The 18,206-nt window shown below is 37.5% G+C and overlaps 1 protein-coding gene across 1 annotated transcript in view; it reads right to left on the reverse strand.

Annotated features, from left to right (window-relative positions):
* Positions 1-18,206, reverse strand: part of ANKRD26 (ankyrin repeat domain 26) — a 76,751-nt gene that overhangs the window by 20,668 nt on the left and 37,877 nt on the right. The window contains exons 23-32 of the mRNA XM_089524349.1: positions 17,239-17,272; positions 16,152-16,293; positions 12,329-12,542; positions 11,458-11,641; positions 8,431-8,577; positions 6,672-7,628; positions 6,046-6,198; positions 5,534-5,709; positions 5,250-5,343; positions 4,652-4,729 (exon numbers count right to left, since the gene is read on the reverse strand). Coding sequence (XP_089380475.1) covers positions 4,652-4,729; positions 5,250-5,343; positions 5,534-5,709; positions 6,046-6,198; positions 6,672-7,628; positions 8,431-8,577; positions 11,458-11,641; positions 12,329-12,542; positions 16,152-16,293; positions 17,239-17,272 — 2,179 coding nt within the window. The remainder of the gene's footprint in view (positions 1-4,651; positions 4,730-5,249; positions 5,344-5,533; positions 5,710-6,045; positions 6,199-6,671; positions 7,629-8,430; positions 8,578-11,457; positions 11,642-12,328; positions 12,543-16,151; positions 16,294-17,238; positions 17,273-18,206) is intronic.

Below are 18,206 nucleotides of genomic sequence, written 5' to 3' on the forward strand. Positions count from 1 at the left end.
TGCCCCATCCTATATCTGTGCATTTCATTTTTCCACCCTAAGTAAAATACCTTACATTTCTCCGTGTTGAAATTCATTTTGTTAGCTTTGGCCCAGGTTTCTAATCTATTGAGGTCATTTTGAATTTTGATCCTGTCCTCTGGGGTATTAGCTACTCCTCCTAATTTGGTGTCATCTGCAAATTTGATAAGTATGCCCCCAATTCTTTCATGCAAGTCATTGATAAAGATGTTGAATAGTACTGGGGCCATGACAGAACCCTGTGGGACCCCACTGGTCACTTCTCTCCAGGATGAAAAGGAGTCATTGTTGAGCACCCTTTGGGTTCAGCCAGCCAACCAATTACAAATCCATGTAACAGTTACTTTGTCTAGCCCACATTTCACTAGCTTGTCTGCAAGAATGTAATGGGGAACCCTGTCAAAGACCTTACTAAAATCAAGATATACTATATCCACAGCATTCCCTTCATTTAGCAAGGTGGTAATTTTATCAAAGAAAGAGATCAGATTTGTCTGGCATGACTTCTTTCTCTGAAACCCATGTTGACTTTTTGTGTTTATGGAATTGCCTTCTAGATGTTTACACAATCTCTGTTTAATGATCTGCTTTAGAATCTTTCCTGGTATTGATGTCAGACTAACTGGACGATAATTGTTGGGATCCTCCTTTTCCCCCTTTTTGAAGATGGGAACAACGTTTGCCCTCCTCCAGTCTGCTGGGACTTCTCCTGTTCTCCAGGAGTTCTCAAATATTATTGCCAATGGCTCTGATATTACATTAGCCAGTTCTTTTAATATTCTTGGATGCAGTTAGTCTCGTCCTAGAGACTTATATTCATTTAGATTAGCCAGGTATTCCTGTACTATCTCCTTACTTATTCTGTGCTGAAATTCCCCTATTCCGTCCTCTGATCCATTTTCCTCAGGTTGAGCACCCTTTGCCTTTTCTGAGAAGACTGAAACAAAGAAGGTGTTGAGTAATTCTGCCATTTCTCTGCCCTCTGTTAGCATTTTGCTGTCTTCTCCACGCAGAGGCCTTACCATTTCCTTATTCTTCCTTTTGGTGTGGACATATCCAAAAAAGCCCTTTTTGTTGTTCATTCTGCGCTTTAGCTTTTCTGACTTTACCCCTACATGTGATCACTATTTGTTTGTATTCCTCTTTGGTGATTTCCCTCCTTTTCCATTTCTTATACATGTTCCGTTTAAAACTTAGCTCAGTTGAAAGTTCCTTCGTCATCCATCCTGGTTTGAATTCCTCTTTGGTGATTTCTAAATTTTCCCATTTCTTATACATGTTCCATTTAAATGAGTGTGCAGCTTGAAAATCTAGTCTTTTCCATGGTTTTCATGGGACCACTACACAGCAAGAATGGTGAAATGCTAACACATTAAACAAAACGGCAGAACTGCTCAATAGCTATTTTGCTTCAGGTCGCCTTGCCCCCATGCCAAAGGGACTGTGTGCTTCCATGCATCAGCAGAGCCCTTGGCAAGGGTTCCATATTAGAAAATCAAGATTGCTAAGGAGTTAGTCAGGAATCACTTAGTTAACCTGAATAAATCCAACTCTACGGAACTAGATGAGCTGCATCCCAAAGTATTTGAAGGAACTTGCTGAAGTTCCTTTAAATACTTCAGAACCAAGTCCCATCACTTAAAAAATCTTTGCATTCTCATCTATCCTACAAGCAGATATAGATCCCTTCCTTGCTGTCAGCAGCCTTCCATCTAAGAAGAGATGCCAGGGAACCCCTGCTTGGATGGTTGATCATCCATTGCCACAGCACTTTCATAACTCTTTTCCAGCTGGGATGCTAAACAAAACAGGTAAGTATTCCTATCTATGAAGGGATAAATATGCCTATGTCCCTACTCTGTCCCTTCCTCCACCCTCCTGCACACACGTTTCAATTTCCTGGGAGCAGTTCCTTTTCAAGTTTGCTTGTTACTTCTACAAATCTACAAGTTCTCCTGAGCCTGCTGATAATTCCCCTTGTGTGTCAGTGACACAAAGGATGGAATATAATTTGTTTGTTAACCCTTGTAGTCTTCATGAAGTCAAAGATGCTCCCCATTACGTTTGAACTAGATTTTTAAATAATACTGGCAAGATTATATCTGTACTTTGTGGCTGTTTCTTTCTGATTACTGATGCTAATTTTTCAGATCCGTCATCTTCTCTATCCTGTGAATCCAGTCCTAATCCTAGAGTCATCTCAACTCTTCTAAGTAAATGTTTAAATTGTGTATTGTCGTAAAGTCTGTCTGAATCAGGTTCCTTGTCTTCATCCTGATCCGAGGATTCAGTCATATCATTATCTATGTGACCTATTATGTCTTCCTGAATCCTGTTGTAAGTCAATGTCTGTTCTGTGTAAATGTTCTGGGCTACCATCTCTGCCATCTATTGTTATTTTATCTTTCAGTATTCCTAGGCCCTCAAAAAGAATAGTTTCTTCATCGAAAAAAACTCCCTTTCTGTTTTTTCTTTTATATTGTAGGCAGGAATTTTCCACTAATACTTTTTGTAATGCTGTTTCTCCAAACGATAATCCTCTTTTAAATGGTAAGAAAGCAAGCTTATTTCTAGACTTGTGATCCACCTCCCAATGACGTAATCATAGGGAACATCTTGGAATAGTAGTTACAGTCATGCCTCTAGCCATAAAAGCCACAGCACCATGTCCTGCATCAACAATATATTCCAAGGCCTTTTGAATTCTTTCTAGTGGTTTATGCAAAATATTTGCATCCATTTTATCAAGAGTATACAGTTCCCTTATCTAGAGAATGACTGCCCTCACAAATGTTGATTCTGCTGCAGAAATTCTAATTGCCTGATCAGAGAAATCATGTGCTTTCCTCAAAGCATTATCTGCCCCTTGTTTATCAGATTCTTTCAACATTGTGTCCCCTTCTTTTGGGCATCAATCAATGGGGCTTTTAAGAAATCTGTACTTGATCTGTCAAAGGAATATAATTTGTTTGTTGATCTTTGCAGCCTTTGTGAAGTCAAAGCTGCTCCGTTTGAACTAGATCTTTAAATAATTCTGGTAATGCCATATCTGTACTTTTTGGGTTTTTTTCCTTTAGTACTGAAGCTATGTTTTCAGACCTGTTATCCTCTTTATTCTGTGGATCCAACCCTAAACGTTTAAATTGTGTGTCGTCGTAAAGTCAGTCATGTTCTCGTCTATGTTATCTATTACGTCCTCCTGACCCGAATCTTGATCGAGATCAATGTCTTTCTGATGTAAATGTTTAGATTTTTTAAAATACATGTCGTATTTCTTCATGAACTTCCTTTGATTTTCTCTTTCTGTCTTAATTTCCATAAGACATTGCTTTCCTTGAGCCTGCATAAATTTATTAAAATTAAACTATAACTCTTCCATCATATTATGTTGAGAATTAATTTCCTTCTGTCTGTTATGTATAGTTTTTACTCTTGGCACCTGTGAAAGAATATCTTGTTGATGGTGACTTGCCATAATAGAATGCAATTCTTCATTTATTATCTTCCTTAAAGCTATTGTTAAAGATGTATCATTAAATTCCTGAGGTTCTACCTCATCATCCTCAATTTCTATGCTCTGTCTTGTAATTTGTGGCATATCATCATACTTTTTTCCCCAAAAGTTGCGTAAACTGTTATTTATGTTACCTTTGACTGAGGAAAATACTCACATTTGGGACCATTCTTCCTATCATATGCTTCATCTTGCACTCACGGAGAAATAGAACCTGTGCATGGGGAGGCTTTTGCTATTGAGGTCCTCCCCATGGGATTGCGAGAGGTCACCACTGGTTAGGCAGCTGTTTCCTCTGCGCCTGCACACTTAGAAACAGCTGTTTCTGTTGTAATTTGTACTGTGCATGGTGAGAGGCAGCCCCTCCCTTCTGAATATAACTGTGCTTGGCAAGATGGCGGCTGCAATTGGCCGTTTGTAATTTTGGTCCAATTCCCCCCTTTTTTTACCAGGAAGAGAGGATGATTTCTGTCATTAGAGGTAAGTCGGTCCTTGTTTTTCTTCTTAACCTCTGTATCTCTTCTTGGCAATTTCGCAGTTATTTTATTTCACTTTTCTGCAGAAGCTCTCTGACTTGCTAGTGGGCATATTTCTTCCAACTCACTCTCACTGGTTTCCATAAAAACTTTTTTCAAATTGTCAACTCCAACTTCTACAGACACTCATGTTTTGGCGGCCATCCAAGAAGCTATTTTAGTTGTTCCTTGACTTTTGGATGATTCTCTATCTTTTAAAAGGTAAAATGTTGATTTTATTTCTGTTTTCCTTCTCTTTCTTTCTTTTTTGTATATCCTCTTCTTCTCTATTTGCATCCATTTTTTAATCCTGTCTACTATATAAATGTTGCTGAGGAGACAAAATGTGACCACTCAGTAATGCAGGATTAAATAAACTGGCTGGGGAGGGCAGGAGTTTAACAGAAGAAACACGAAAATAACATTAACTCCTACAGACCCGGTTGGCATGAGGGAAAACCCATGCATAGGGCATTGCTCCTCCGGCCATCTCGTGAATGCCAATTTCCCTTATCTTAAAAAATCCTTTTTCTACTTCAGTATTACAAACATATCTAAATCACAGACAAATTTATCAATATATCAGAAATTTTTAGTATACCTGTTGACTTAGTTGCTCCTCCAAATTGATTTTTGCTGTTTGTAGGCCAGTTATCAGTTCCTCAAGATGATTGTGAACCTGTATCCAAAATAATAAACAAAAATAGGTCTGTAAGAATTCCATGAAAGGTACACTTTCAAAATATTATTATTTTATAGTTATTTTATTAATTTATATTACTCCTTTTCCCTAATACTTGACGCCTTCAAGGTAGCCTACAAAATATCAATGTTATTTTAAAATATAATTTAATAATCATAGAAATAAAACAATTCAAAAATCCATTAAAAACAGATGGGTACAAATCAATAAGACCACATACCATTAAGAGTCCCATTTCAGTCAATTTATAAAAGTCTATCAGAATAAAAAGTGGAAAGGCAGTAAGAAGGTAGCTATCCTCATTTCTCTAAGGAAGGAGTTTTACATGGGTAAAGGAACCCTTCAAACCTGAAGTTATAGAAAAATTTATTCAAAAGTATTCCAGACATTACTTTGCCCCAGAAATTTTAAGTTTTAAAATGTAGGATAAATTAAAAGAGTCAAATGGATAAAATCGTACCTATCAACTGTCCCAACAATATTAAGTCTGACTTACAGAGGAATTATTGTGCAGGTCTTTCTGAAGTATCTCAATTCGATTGGTCTGTTGGTTGGTTGTTGCTTCTAATCTTGCATTTTCTATTTCAAGCCTTAAAACAGGTCACATACCAAAAGTATCAGAACAGCACACAATGCAGTTAAATTGTACTTAATTTACATATTTTTGTTAATCTCCATAACATATTACTTCAGTACTATACATTATATTTTTATTTATTTTTTCCATGTCTGTCTCATACTAACATATACAATTTAATGACATGGGGAATATTGTATTACCTCTGTACATGCTCTTCCAATTGTTTTATAGCATTATTTGCTCCTGATGATGCTACCAGTAGGTCTTTTAATTTCTGAGATGCCACACTTGCTTCATGTTCCTTAGCATCCAAAGCATTTTTAAAGTTATGAACACATCTTTCTGACTGAAAATACTGCTCTTCTGATTCTTGGAGCTGTAACAACAAAACAACACATGTACAATACTGCTGGCTAAAAGAATTTATTATCAATGCAAATGCCCACCTGCTTTTTTTCCAGGTACTATAAAATAAGCTGCAATGAAGTATGAGAAACAAGATATTCTGGTGAAACGATGAAATTTTGCATCTGATCCTGATGCATGATTCTCTTTAGCCAATTTTATGGATATAGGGGGCAGTGGGGAAGCTCTGTGGCATTGAACGCTGGGTGTTATTAAGTTATACCACCAAAACAAGCAGTATTTACAAAACAACTTCAAGCAGCAGATTGTAAATCAGTCAGTACTTAATTAATTATTCCAACCATACCTTGGCTTTCATTCTCTCTATTTCCTTTTGAAGTTGCTGTTTATCTTCTTCTAAGTCAATACGATAACGTGTTGAAACTTCTAGTGAAGCTTCTGTCATGGACTGCTTTTTAAGAGAATCTGCGAGTTCTTGTTGTAGTTGCCTTATTGTACTCTGACAAAAGAATTTTCATAGAAGTATAGGCAGTACAAATTAAACACAACTATTTTGCTCTAAATAGAGCCGGGGCTTGTGCACAAACATCCTCTCTCAAGAGTGTTAAAACACAAATACTGTTCAAAATGGATATACATCTTTCACAATTAATGTCAGCTGAAACTATGGACAATACATGGTACTCACTATAAAGTGGACAGCGAGATAGCTATCTACACAAATTGTATAGATCTAGAAAATTACTTTGCATAGTATTTTACATACAAAATCAATACATGCTACCATCTTACATAGTGCACCATCAAAAATGGTAACACTTGAGGATGATGTCTATGTGAAGGTGAAGTTAGGGAATATCATTATCTCCCATGTTCAGTCTGGACACAACCTGAGCTCTGCTACTTAAAAAGTAATTACATCACTAGTATTTCAATGCTTAAAGATGCACTGGTGGGATGTATTGTACTTACCTCTCTATCAGCTTTTTCTGCTTCATATTTAAGAATTTGTTCCCTTAGATTATTACATTTTGTAACTAATTCTTTATTTCTTTCTTCCACCAGCTGCACTTGCTTTTCAGTATCGACTCGCAGTTTACTAAAAATATCACTGAATTTATCTTGGACATCAGTCACTACCTTTTCTTTAATAATGCTCTTATTTTGAAAATCTTCAAACTGTTGACGAAGTAAAAGATTTTCACTTTGGAGCTGTGCTAATCGTTCTTGCATAGAATCCTGTTTTACAATGTATTTGTTCATTTGATCCTTCTCAGCCTGCCGTGCATTTTCAAGTTCTTTCACTTGACATTGGGCCTGACTCAGATCCCTTTGACAACTTTCTAAGAGCAAGGTCTTTTCTCTGAGACTGTGTGTTACATGGTGGAGTTCGTTTTCTAGACCATTAGCTTTACTTTCAGCTTTAGTTAACTGCTGAGACATGGTGGTGTTAGTTTCTCGTAGAGTACATATATCATGATTCAGCTTGTCTTTTAAACGAATCCATTCATCCCGCTCTCGTTGCAGCACTCGTTCAACATCATTTTTTGATGTCTGGCACCGTTCAAGTTCTTGAACAGCAGAACTCAAACGAGAACGAAATGAATCAAGTTCCACTTCTAGTCTTTCTTTATGTTCTTTCATATGTTCTAATTTGGATGTTATCATTGCAGCCTCTGTTTTTGATACATTTATCTGACCGTTGTATTGAAAAACTGTTTGAGTCAAAGCATCTTCATTCAGTTTCAATTCTTTTTTAAGTTCGTCTGTTTTTTCTTTCAAAGCTTCATTTTCTTCTAAATATTTACTTTCTTCCTCCTGATGCTGAACTCTTATGCGGTCAAGCTCTAAACGTAATACAGCAAGTTCATCTTGTAGCATTTGATTTTTGTGTAACAGTTCTTTTTCTTGGTCATAATTGTCACTCATCTGTGATTCACAAGCAAAAAACACAGTTAATTAAAACTGGCTCAGAAGTCTTCAATTTTCTTTTCCTAATCATACTTGAAGAACTACATTGTAGATGTCATAATGTGTGCATTATGGATTCTCTTTCTAAGTTTACCTCTTTCCCTAACCTTTTCATCCTTTCACAAATGAATTAAATTAAATGTCAATGCTTTAATTTAAATATAGTCTCTTTTAACATATTACATTTTGAGCATATACCTGCACTATACATACTGAAAACTACATTCTAAACTATGTGGGCAGGAACAGACCGGCATAAAAAGCTGGCTAGACAATGTATGCCCCCAAGACAGTGGCACAGTATTTATACGTTACATGCCACCAGAGTACCTTAAAGCCAGCTTCCCACCATAGTGGGGTGAAAAAGCCAGCTTTCTGCTGGCGCAAAAAGGAGTGCCTCTTTTCTGCTTCCTGTTCAACTGGCAGAAAGGTGGATTGGCCTGCAGCATGCAGTTGCCGTGGCCCCAATACAGTTTTGTCGGGGCAGCTTGAAGCCTTTGGGGCGGTCTGTTTCGCCCCTATGTCAAAGAACCCCAACTACTCTGTTTTTTTTAAAAGATCATATATATATATATATATATATATATATATATATATGATGTTAAAGAATGCAAACTCACAATTTACACATTCCTGCAAGAAATTACACTACAGAAACCACCTACGTTTCTGTTCTATTCTGTTCTGTTCTATGTGAGGAAATTACAAAACAACAACAATGCTTGTGTTTAACACATTTTATTACTAACAAAACAGATACCTCTGAGTGTTTTGCTGTTACTTTATTTGATTCTTTTTCTAACTCTTTCTTTCTCCAGAGATGGGTATTCAAAATACCTTCTTGTAGAACTCGGACATTTTGTTCTTGAGATAGTTGTTGCTGTATTTCATTGCGTTCTTCTTCAACCTATAACAACATCTAAAAATGAATAGCCAACCAAAATGCCCAAGACACCTTATAAGACAGCATACACTTTTGTGCCTGCACTGGCAAATAAATAAATAAATACAGAAACACACACACACACATGTATGGTGAAGAGAAAAATGGTGGGGAAAAAGGGAATGAAATGATGAACTCATTCCTTACTATAAAGTCTCATTTTAGACGTCAGTAGAGACATAGATGGCTGGATTGTGTCCCATTGTCCACTTACAGCTAGCCAGGATTGACACAACACCAATTAGAGCTTAAACTACTCTGCTTCTAGTCTCCTCCCCAGTTCCCCAGATCACACCCAGCACAGAAGAGCAGAAATAGAGACAAGAATAAACAAGTCACTAGTAAGAGCCCAGAGGCCTCCTGTGTCTCTAACCAAAAAGCACCGCATGTCTGGCTTTGAACATTTCCTTTTTGCAAGTTTTGAATGAATATTAACAATAAGTACCCATCATTCGCAAACTGAAGGGAGGAACAGTAATTTATTTAACAGTAATAGCTAGGATTTCTGGATAGGAAGGACTGGTAAAGAAAGAGTACTGTCTTTTATAAAGTCCCCCCCCCCCCCCCCAGGCATGGAAATAGAAATCACCCTGATCTCCCTTCCATCTCAAAAAATAATTTAAAAATGCAGTGAAGTCAATGGTAGTGTTGACAGCTGGTAGAGACATGGGGAAAACAAGCATTTTGGAGAAACCTGCTGACAACACTTCTACGAGAAAATCTGTTGCATATAACAGGCTTCATTCTAAAACAAGTGGCCCTTGCAGATGCACAATGGCCACACAACACAGTTTTTGAGGTCAATGTTTTTCATAGTCATTCCCAACATTCCCATATTTGAAAATATTAACAAGCTCAACTAAGAGTCAATTAGTTTAGTAGGTAGTAAATAAGCAACTAAGCCATTCCTCATCACTATTATTATCAGTGCTTGATACAAAATGAAACCTGAGTTGGGGTACACAAAAGGAAAGAGTATGTCAAAAGGAAAGAGTATGTCAAATGCCTGGACAAGGAATCACTCAACAGAAAAGAAAAGAAATTCCCAGTGGTTTCCTGAGTAGAAACCTATGATATTGCCAATCCCTTAATTCTGGACAGGTATTTTCAGACATTTGCTCATTGCTTTTATATATCCATTTTGGACACTGAAAAACAAAGAAGCAGGTTAGACCTAAACTAGAAACTGGGAGTATTTGGGGCCACAAGCAAGCAAAGATGTGGCCAGCACTCCAACTAGGTGTGGCCATCACACCATTCATGCTTTTCTTAACTACTAGAAATCTTTCTGCAAATCTGTTGCAGACTAGAGAGAAGTCCTTTTCCTGTCCCAGTAGCTGAAACAAGTAACCTCTGTCAGCACTGAAACAAGAATAGGAGATCTGGAGAACAGAAGCAAGCCCTCTTCTGTTTCCCAGTACTGACAGGGGCAGTGTTAGGAGAAGAGCCCCCTTCACTACTAGGGCAGAGAAAAGTCTTATCTCTAATGTGAAAAATGCCGAGCTTCTTGCATGCCAGATCAGAACATCTATGGATCAGGGTTTCCAGGCTTGAGCCATGGCATTTCCTTTGTAGCAGATGCTCTGTCACTATTCTATCAAGCTGTCCATCCAAAAGATACAGGATCAAGCCCTCCTTTATGACTCTTACTAGTAACTTCAGCAGGGAATGAGTCAGGAGAAACCACCTTGGAGCATGTGCTCTTTTTGATCTTGACACTGCCTTGGATATGTGTTAAGTTTTAAAGCAGTTATGAAGGCTGTTGGACTTGGACAAAAAAAAATATTGGACACACACAGAGTCTAACAGTTTTCAGAAGGGTATACGTATTTCATAATGAGGTTTCATGGACTCCAGTCCACTTCATCAGATGCATGTTCTGAAGTTGACTGGAGTCCATGAAATATATCAGTATAATAGAGAGATCTTGTAGCACCTTAGAGACTAATTGAAAGAAAGAAGTTGGCAGCATGAGCTTTCATAGACTTCAGTCTACTTCCTCAGATGCTTTTGGTGGAGTGGAAGCCATTGGTATCTGAGAATGTCAATTCAAATTCAAAATCCTTTGAGTATGGCAATGAAGTAGAAACTTCAGTTTTAATGATGGTCGTTTGTGGACCAAGACATAGCCATTGGATATGGAAATGAGATGGCAAGACCAGTTTAGCAATGGAAACTAGCCTGCAGGTGAGGAGAATAGATGAGAACGACCATCGAGGGTGGGTGGGAACTCTGATTCATCGAAGTGAGTATCTGACCACACCATGTGTGATATGTGTGTCAAGGGTGTGTGTGTTGAGCCAAACAGGGAGGTTAGAGAGATCCTGTCTGGAAGATAACATTACTGAATCTCTAGCCAGACAGACAACAGCTTGGCAGACAGAAATAGAAACAGAGTAGAAGATACCAAAGAGATACACCCAAACCAGCTCCTTTAGCAGAATTCAAGTACTGATTCCACCCCACCCCCACATTTAATTCTAAATTGTTTACAAATACATTTATGGCCTGAAACAGACAGACTTAAAAAGCTGGCTTCCCTGTGGTTTGGCTGTGTGGCGAATACATGACGCATGCCCCCAACCCATGAAGAAGCTGTGCTGAGGCCACCTAAGGCGGTCCAAAAAGGAGTGGATCTTTTCCACTTCCTGCCACGGTCCATCTGTTTCGCCCCTGTGTTTCTGAGTATTAAGTCCCAATATTTACACAGAAGTAAGTCATACTGGAATAGATGGTACTTAATTATCAGTAAACACAGTATCACATTCCAAGTTCATCTGGGAGGGAAGAAGAGAGCCATTACTACAAATCCTTTAATGACAATCTGTGCTAATTTAATCTAACCTGTTTCAGTTGATTTCTCAATGTTCTCAGCTCCATTTCTGAACCTCTCAGCATTAATTCAATCTGTTGCTTTTCCTCCACTTGTTTACAGTATTGCTCTTCTTTCTTCCTTAGCTGTTCTTGGGTTTTTTCATACAGCATTTCAGCACTCATTCTCTTTTCCTCCTCTTGTTTCAAAGAAAACCTGGGATTTAACCATTAAATATGGTTATGTATTAGAACTGCTCCCACTATCTTTGTATTAGATTCCCATGACCACATAATGGTCTATACATATAGAACTACATGTAACGGCAATCATATGACTGGAAATCTATAAAATGGGGAGTCTAGAAGTGCAGACACTGAGGATGAGACCTGGCATGCTGAAGAGAATGATGGAAGAGATATGTTTAAGACTGTTCATTTCATCACACACATGGTTTGCAAACAAAATCAGCCCTGGGTTATGTTGGAAACATAAGAATACTGGGGTTAGCAGCTAGAACCTATGATTTTTAGATACTGTTAGCCAGCCAAGAGTCTCAGCCAGCACAGTCAAGAGTAAGAATTTATGGGAGTGGTCATCCAAAAAGTATGTGGAGGACTTGTTCCTCATTCCTGTTTTTATGTTTACATCCTTGCACAGTACAGTCACATCATATTGTAATGAACCTTATTGAAGAATGACTAAATGGGAGATGGGCAGAATTAAGTCAGTGTGAATAGTTATCAGACAGACAGAAAAAAGTGGAAGGAGGGAAGTTAGGGGTGAAACAGACCAGCTCTAAATTAATAGCAAAATATCAATATTGCTGTGTCAATTTATTTTCAGTCCCCTTTTCATATTTTTTAAAAAGCAGCAAACCTTTTACTAGAATGGAGTTCTTACTTGAGGCTGCTGATATCACTTTCTCGTTCTAGTTGCTGCTGATCCAGTATAGATTTCAACTCTCTCATTTCTTCTAGTATTCTCTGCTGCTCCTTTTTTTCATTCTCAAGTTTTTTCACTTTTCCTGAGAGATGAGTATAGCATCCTTTTTCATGTTCAATTAAGCGTTCATATCCATGGAAAATATTTCTTAGTTTTAAGATGTTTACAGAATCTGTTTTGGAAAAATATTGTCACATTAAGGAACTTACTCAAAAACATTGTACAAATATTAGTACACTGGTGCCTCGGGATACGAAATGATCGGGTTACGAAATTTCCGGGATACGAAAAAGTTGGATTGGCAAAAACTGTTTCGGGTTACGAAATATTTTTCGGGTTACGAAATTCATTTCAGCGCGAAATTCAAATGCTGCAAAGTGCAGCTATAGGCTTTCCGGGTTACGAAATTTTCGGGTTACGAAAGGAATGGCGGAACGAATTAATTTCGTAACCCGAGGCACCAGTGTATTTTATTTGAAAGGCCAACACGGAAATGACATCTGAAATCCTGCTATAGTTTCTGTTTTATTTGGAAAGACAACATAGTAGCTATGTTCCTGAGGGGTGAAGGACAGATAGAATTCCTGATAAATAAAAATCACTATGATGTTTAGAGTAGATCTGCACACATGTTGTTGAAGTACTTGTATTTTTGCCAACACTACATCAAACCAGGGAATCATGCACACAGAAACTTCAGTAACAACATATGTGTAGTACACTATAAATATTTTGAGATTCAGGTAATGGTCTTTTCATGCATTACAAAAGATACCAGAGATTTAGTGTGAGAAGCCAACATGTGTTGTTTTCAGTACACATAAAGGATTAATCTTGTACTTGCTTGCTGATACAGTTCCAGTCTGAATTCAAGTTGGTGGTGATAACATTTAAAGCCCCAAACCTTGATATTTGAGAGAGCATATAATGCTATGGACCTTTGTAAAAAATAGTTGTTGTATTTATTAGAGAAATTAAGGTAAAATAGTTATGAATGTATATGTAATAAGGTAAGGATCTGTTGAGTGCAGATGAGATCATGGAATGTGGGAGTGACTGATGATTGGCTGAATGATGGGATTTTTAAAATGTTGGTGTGTAAGTCAGACAGAATGAGAGAGAAAGGTGTGTGTTGACATTAGGAATATGAAAGTGAGATGTTAGGAATAAGTCAGGATCAGAGAGAGGGAGAGGTTAGTTAGACTGAGGTCAGTTAGGAACATGAGTGCTGTGAGTTAGAGTTAAATAGTTAGGTTTAGTCAAGATTTAGATGCATTATAAATTATTTTTGATTATACATTTGTTCCTCTGAGAACACTACATAAATATTGGAATGCTTGGTTTCAGACACATGATTTCTGTGGTGGCAGAAGTTATTCAAGTGTGGGATTAAATGAAGTCTCGCACATGAACCACAAGAGCATCTAGAAGGTCCCCACATTTTATGTCATAGTTGTGGGACAAGAGCTCCTCATATTTGGTATCAGAGGTGGGACTGAGTAGAAGCCCTCACATTTTGTAGAAGAGGAGGGGTAGGTTGAAGTCCTCACCAGTAGTGCCAGCTGTGAGATGAGTAGAAGTCCCAAGGAAGGGCCTCACTTTATATATGCAAAATATCAATAGACCTGAGAATTAAGGTCTATTGGAGGGAGCCTCCTCTGCATTCTAGTGGTAGAGATAATATACTGTGGGAGAACATGGAAGAGGGCCTTCTCTGCAGTGGCACCCTGTTGTGGAATACCTTTCCTTGGAGGTCCAATTGGCAACAACACTGATATCATTTCACAGTCTGGTCAAAACATGTTTTTTTTTATTAAATAACTGATTCCTTCCAGATTGCACATTTTGGTACTATTTTAAATTGTTTTAGCTGGCTTTAAATTGTCTGGTTTTTAATAAATAAATTATTTAACATATTTTTAAATCATCATCATCAATTTATATACAGTAGTGCCATCACTCTCCAATTATTACAAGTAAAAGAACAACAAAAAGGTTATTTATTCCTGTAAATTGATTTTATTCTAAGCCATCCTGAGATCTTCAGGTATAAGGCTGGATATAAATATTTTAATAAAAATTAAAATAAATAAATTACATGTGAGACAGAGGAGCTAAAGTGAACTGTGCTGCAAAGGAATATCAATAACATTTGATCATAGTCAAAATGAAAGAAGAGAATGGGATTTGTAGAGTAAAAAGAAAAAAATAGAATGTGATTTTAGAGAATTTGTTACTAGAGCTATAATTATGATCATCCTTGCCTGACTTTCCACACTGCATTTGTCTTCTTTCCCTGTATTCTGCTCTTCATGTTTTCTGAATTGTCATTTTGCAAGTCCTTCCTCTAATGCATATAAAGTGTTATATTACATGACTACTGTTTGCAGTAATTTCATACATCTGCAAATCCATTAAACACATTATGAGTTTCTTAACTTATAGTTTTAGTAACTAGTACTCTAATTTTACCGTGTATCAGGCAGCCCTTAGGTCTAGGATGTCTTGGACTTCTGTTTCCACCATGCATAGCTAACAGTCCAGAATTTACTTACAGGGCTGGGCAATGGTGGAGAGGGTGGGGACCAATTTTCTCCACTGTGTATCTGATATTTTAATATACTAGAAGTGAGTTCATATCACTTCCAGTTGTCATTTTGACAAATTTTGGGCCAATCTTTTTTGCTGGGGAGACTCTGAGACTACATGGATGCGACGGTCAGAAGTGCTTGCTATCAACTTCAGTTGATACGCCAACTGCGACCCTACCTGGGCCAAAGGGACCTTGAAACTGTGGTACATGCTCTGGTAACCTCTCACTTAGATTTCTGTAATGTGCTCTACATGGGGCAACCCTTGTACCATACCCGGAAGCTGCAATTGGTGCAGAATATGGCAGCAAGACTGGTCACTGGCACATCCAGGGCCAGTCACATAACACTGGTCCTTAAAGACCTTCATTGGCTGCCTATTCGCTTCTGGGCGCAATACAAGGTGTTGGTTATCACCTATAAAGCCCTAAATGGCTTGGGCCCAAGGTACTTAGAGGACCGCCTCTCCCCATACAATCCGCCCTGCACTCAGGTCTGCCGGGAAGCATTTATTGAAGGTTCCAGAGGTCAGATTGGCTACCACCACCCAGAGGGCCTTCTCCAGCTCGGCCCCAAAACTCTGGAACTCACTTCCCTACGAGCTCCGCTCGGCCACCTCCTTAGACCGCTTCAAGAAGGGGTTGAAAACACACCTTTTCGAGCAGGCATACCCTGACTCCTGTGATGCTCCCCTTCTCCTCCAGACAGCATTGTTGAGCTGTCATGTGTTTTGGTTTTTATTGCTATTGATGTTATTGTTGCTTATGAGATGATGTAGATGTTTTTAATGTTTGATGTTGTTTTATTGTTGTGAATTGCACTTGTTGTTAACCGCTTTGATTTTTTAGAAAAGCGGTATATAAATAAAATTTTTATTATTTTATTTATTTATTATTATTAATATGACATATTTTAAAAATAGATCATGATGAAAGTACTGTTTAGGGACAGAGAAGAGGAAAGGCACCAACTGGTGGAAATGTTTGACCTTCATTTTCTGCATTGTTAATTTCTATGCAACACTACAAACAACAGCTTTTTAAAATTGATTCACTTCTTACATAAGTATCCATGTTGGCATAACTGGTGATTTTATCTGCGTAAGTTACTAAGAGATTCCACTCATACATTCTTATTATTCATATTGCTTTCAGAACAAAATCATTATGTTTGGAAAACAGTGAGTTCACCTTTACTATCCGAACTAAGTTGCTCTATCAATATCATAGCTTCTTTGGTGATTGTAGCAGGCAATTCAAGATCCTCTGTAGCTGTATCTGAAGACTGTGTTAAATCATCAAAATCAACTGTAATACCCATTCTTCTCTGGATCTGTGAAACAATATATATCAAGCAGAGTAAAGCACCATTATATCTCCTCCCCCCCATCTATAATTAATTTTTAATCCATACAATGTATAAAGGGTCTTTGGCATGAAGGATTTAAGAAATTTAATAAACAATTATTTAAGGTTAAACAATTAATGATTCATAAATTGGTAAGTATTAACAGCAAATAATTAATTAGTTTAGAACTGGATTCTTTATTAATAATTAAATAATTTAAATAAATTAACCCATAATTCAGATTACAAGAGTGTGGCACTGTCTTAATTCAGGTGTCATATGAAAACATGATTTGTAACCTGTTTTCATGCTGATCAACTCAATGTGTGGACTAAATACAATGAGAGAAAAAAGCAGGTCTGCCCCTGTATCTATCATCATTCTACTAAGGGTATGCCCCACTTTCTTCATCATATAAAGAAGGCTCCTGTTTAGATGTAAATCATGATCTGGCTGCAAATATATAAGCTTACCATGGTTTAGCTTGCTTCCAGTTGTAAAAAGTATCTAGAAGTTCCTGCAAAAGCATTCTGACTTTCTGAGAAAATGACATGACAAGTGTTTCTACATTAAAAATGATTGGTTATGCCTAAGTAGCAGAACAACAGAGAATTTGCCAGCTTGGCACCCTTCTGGGAGTACTGATCAGATTTTCATTGCCACTATGCCAGAAGGTCTTCTAACATCTCCAACCATATTTCATCCAGCAGATATGCAAAATGCACCTGGCCATTATACCATTTGCCTGTTAATTACTAACCATCATTTGTCAATCTAGACACTGGCTCAAAGGATGGTTAATAAACTTGACCAATCATGTCATACTTGAACTGAGCCACTGTGGGTTTTTTTGCTTCAAAATTTGGTAAAAATACAATTGTCACACTTCTGTACATGTGTTCAGAAGTTAAATCAAATATTTTACAATACCTTTTTCTTTTCATTCAGAGGTTTGGCTGCACGTCTAGAAAATAAAGAAAAAAAATGTTGATAATACAACAGTATTTCTAGTCAATTTCATTGACATTGAAAATGTACAAAACTTCTGTGCTGTTGATGTTTAGGCCTTACATGCCAAATCTGTCATGCACTAGAAAAAGCAGCACTAAGATACAACCTAGACTGTATGCAGAATATTTTCTTAAAATATCTATAGATATCCATAAATTGCTCAACATTCTGGACAGACTACTGTATATATTCGACTATAAGTCGACCTCATGTATAAGTCGAGGGCAGGTTTTGGGGAGGCAAAATTATGGATTTTGATATGACCCATGGATAAATCGCGGGTAAAACTTAGGGACATATCACAAAGGATCTAAAAGATAAAGCAAAGCAAAACAACGATAAAAGAATTTACAAAATCCCAGCAGGCATAACTGTCTGTGCTCACACTAAAGGCTGGATGGATAAGAGAGTAGAGGGAGGTCAGTGCTTCCATGACAGATTGCCTTTCACCAGGGGACAGTTCCTGTTTTTTAATAAGACTTAAGGTACAATACCTACATTGACCCATGGATAAGTCAACTAAGGTTTTTGGGGTCAATTTTTTGACTTAAATTTCTAGGCTTATACCTGAGTATATACAGTATACAATACTTCACCTGGCCATTACACATAATACACCAAATATATTCCAGTTATGCACTTAGGTTCAACTGGATTGAAAATATCATCACCCTCCAACCAATCATGAGCAATGGTGATGATGGAAGTTGTTTTCCAAAACATCTAGAGAATATCAAGTTAGGGAAGACTGAACCAGTGGCATGCATTAGATATCACTGACCCACCATGATCTGGCCAACATAATTACACACAGAATCATAGAGTTTGAAGAGCCTCAAGGACCATCCAGTCAAACCCATTTTGCCATGCAGGAATACACAATCAAA

Source organism: Sceloporus occidentalis, unplaced genomic scaffold, assembly GCF_023333645.1.
Source record: "Sceloporus occidentalis isolate IW3139 unplaced genomic scaffold, rSceOcc1.0.p SCAF_5, whole genome shotgun sequence".
NCBI classification, from domain to species: Eukaryota; Metazoa; Chordata; class Lepidosauria; order Squamata; family Phrynosomatidae; genus Sceloporus; species Sceloporus occidentalis.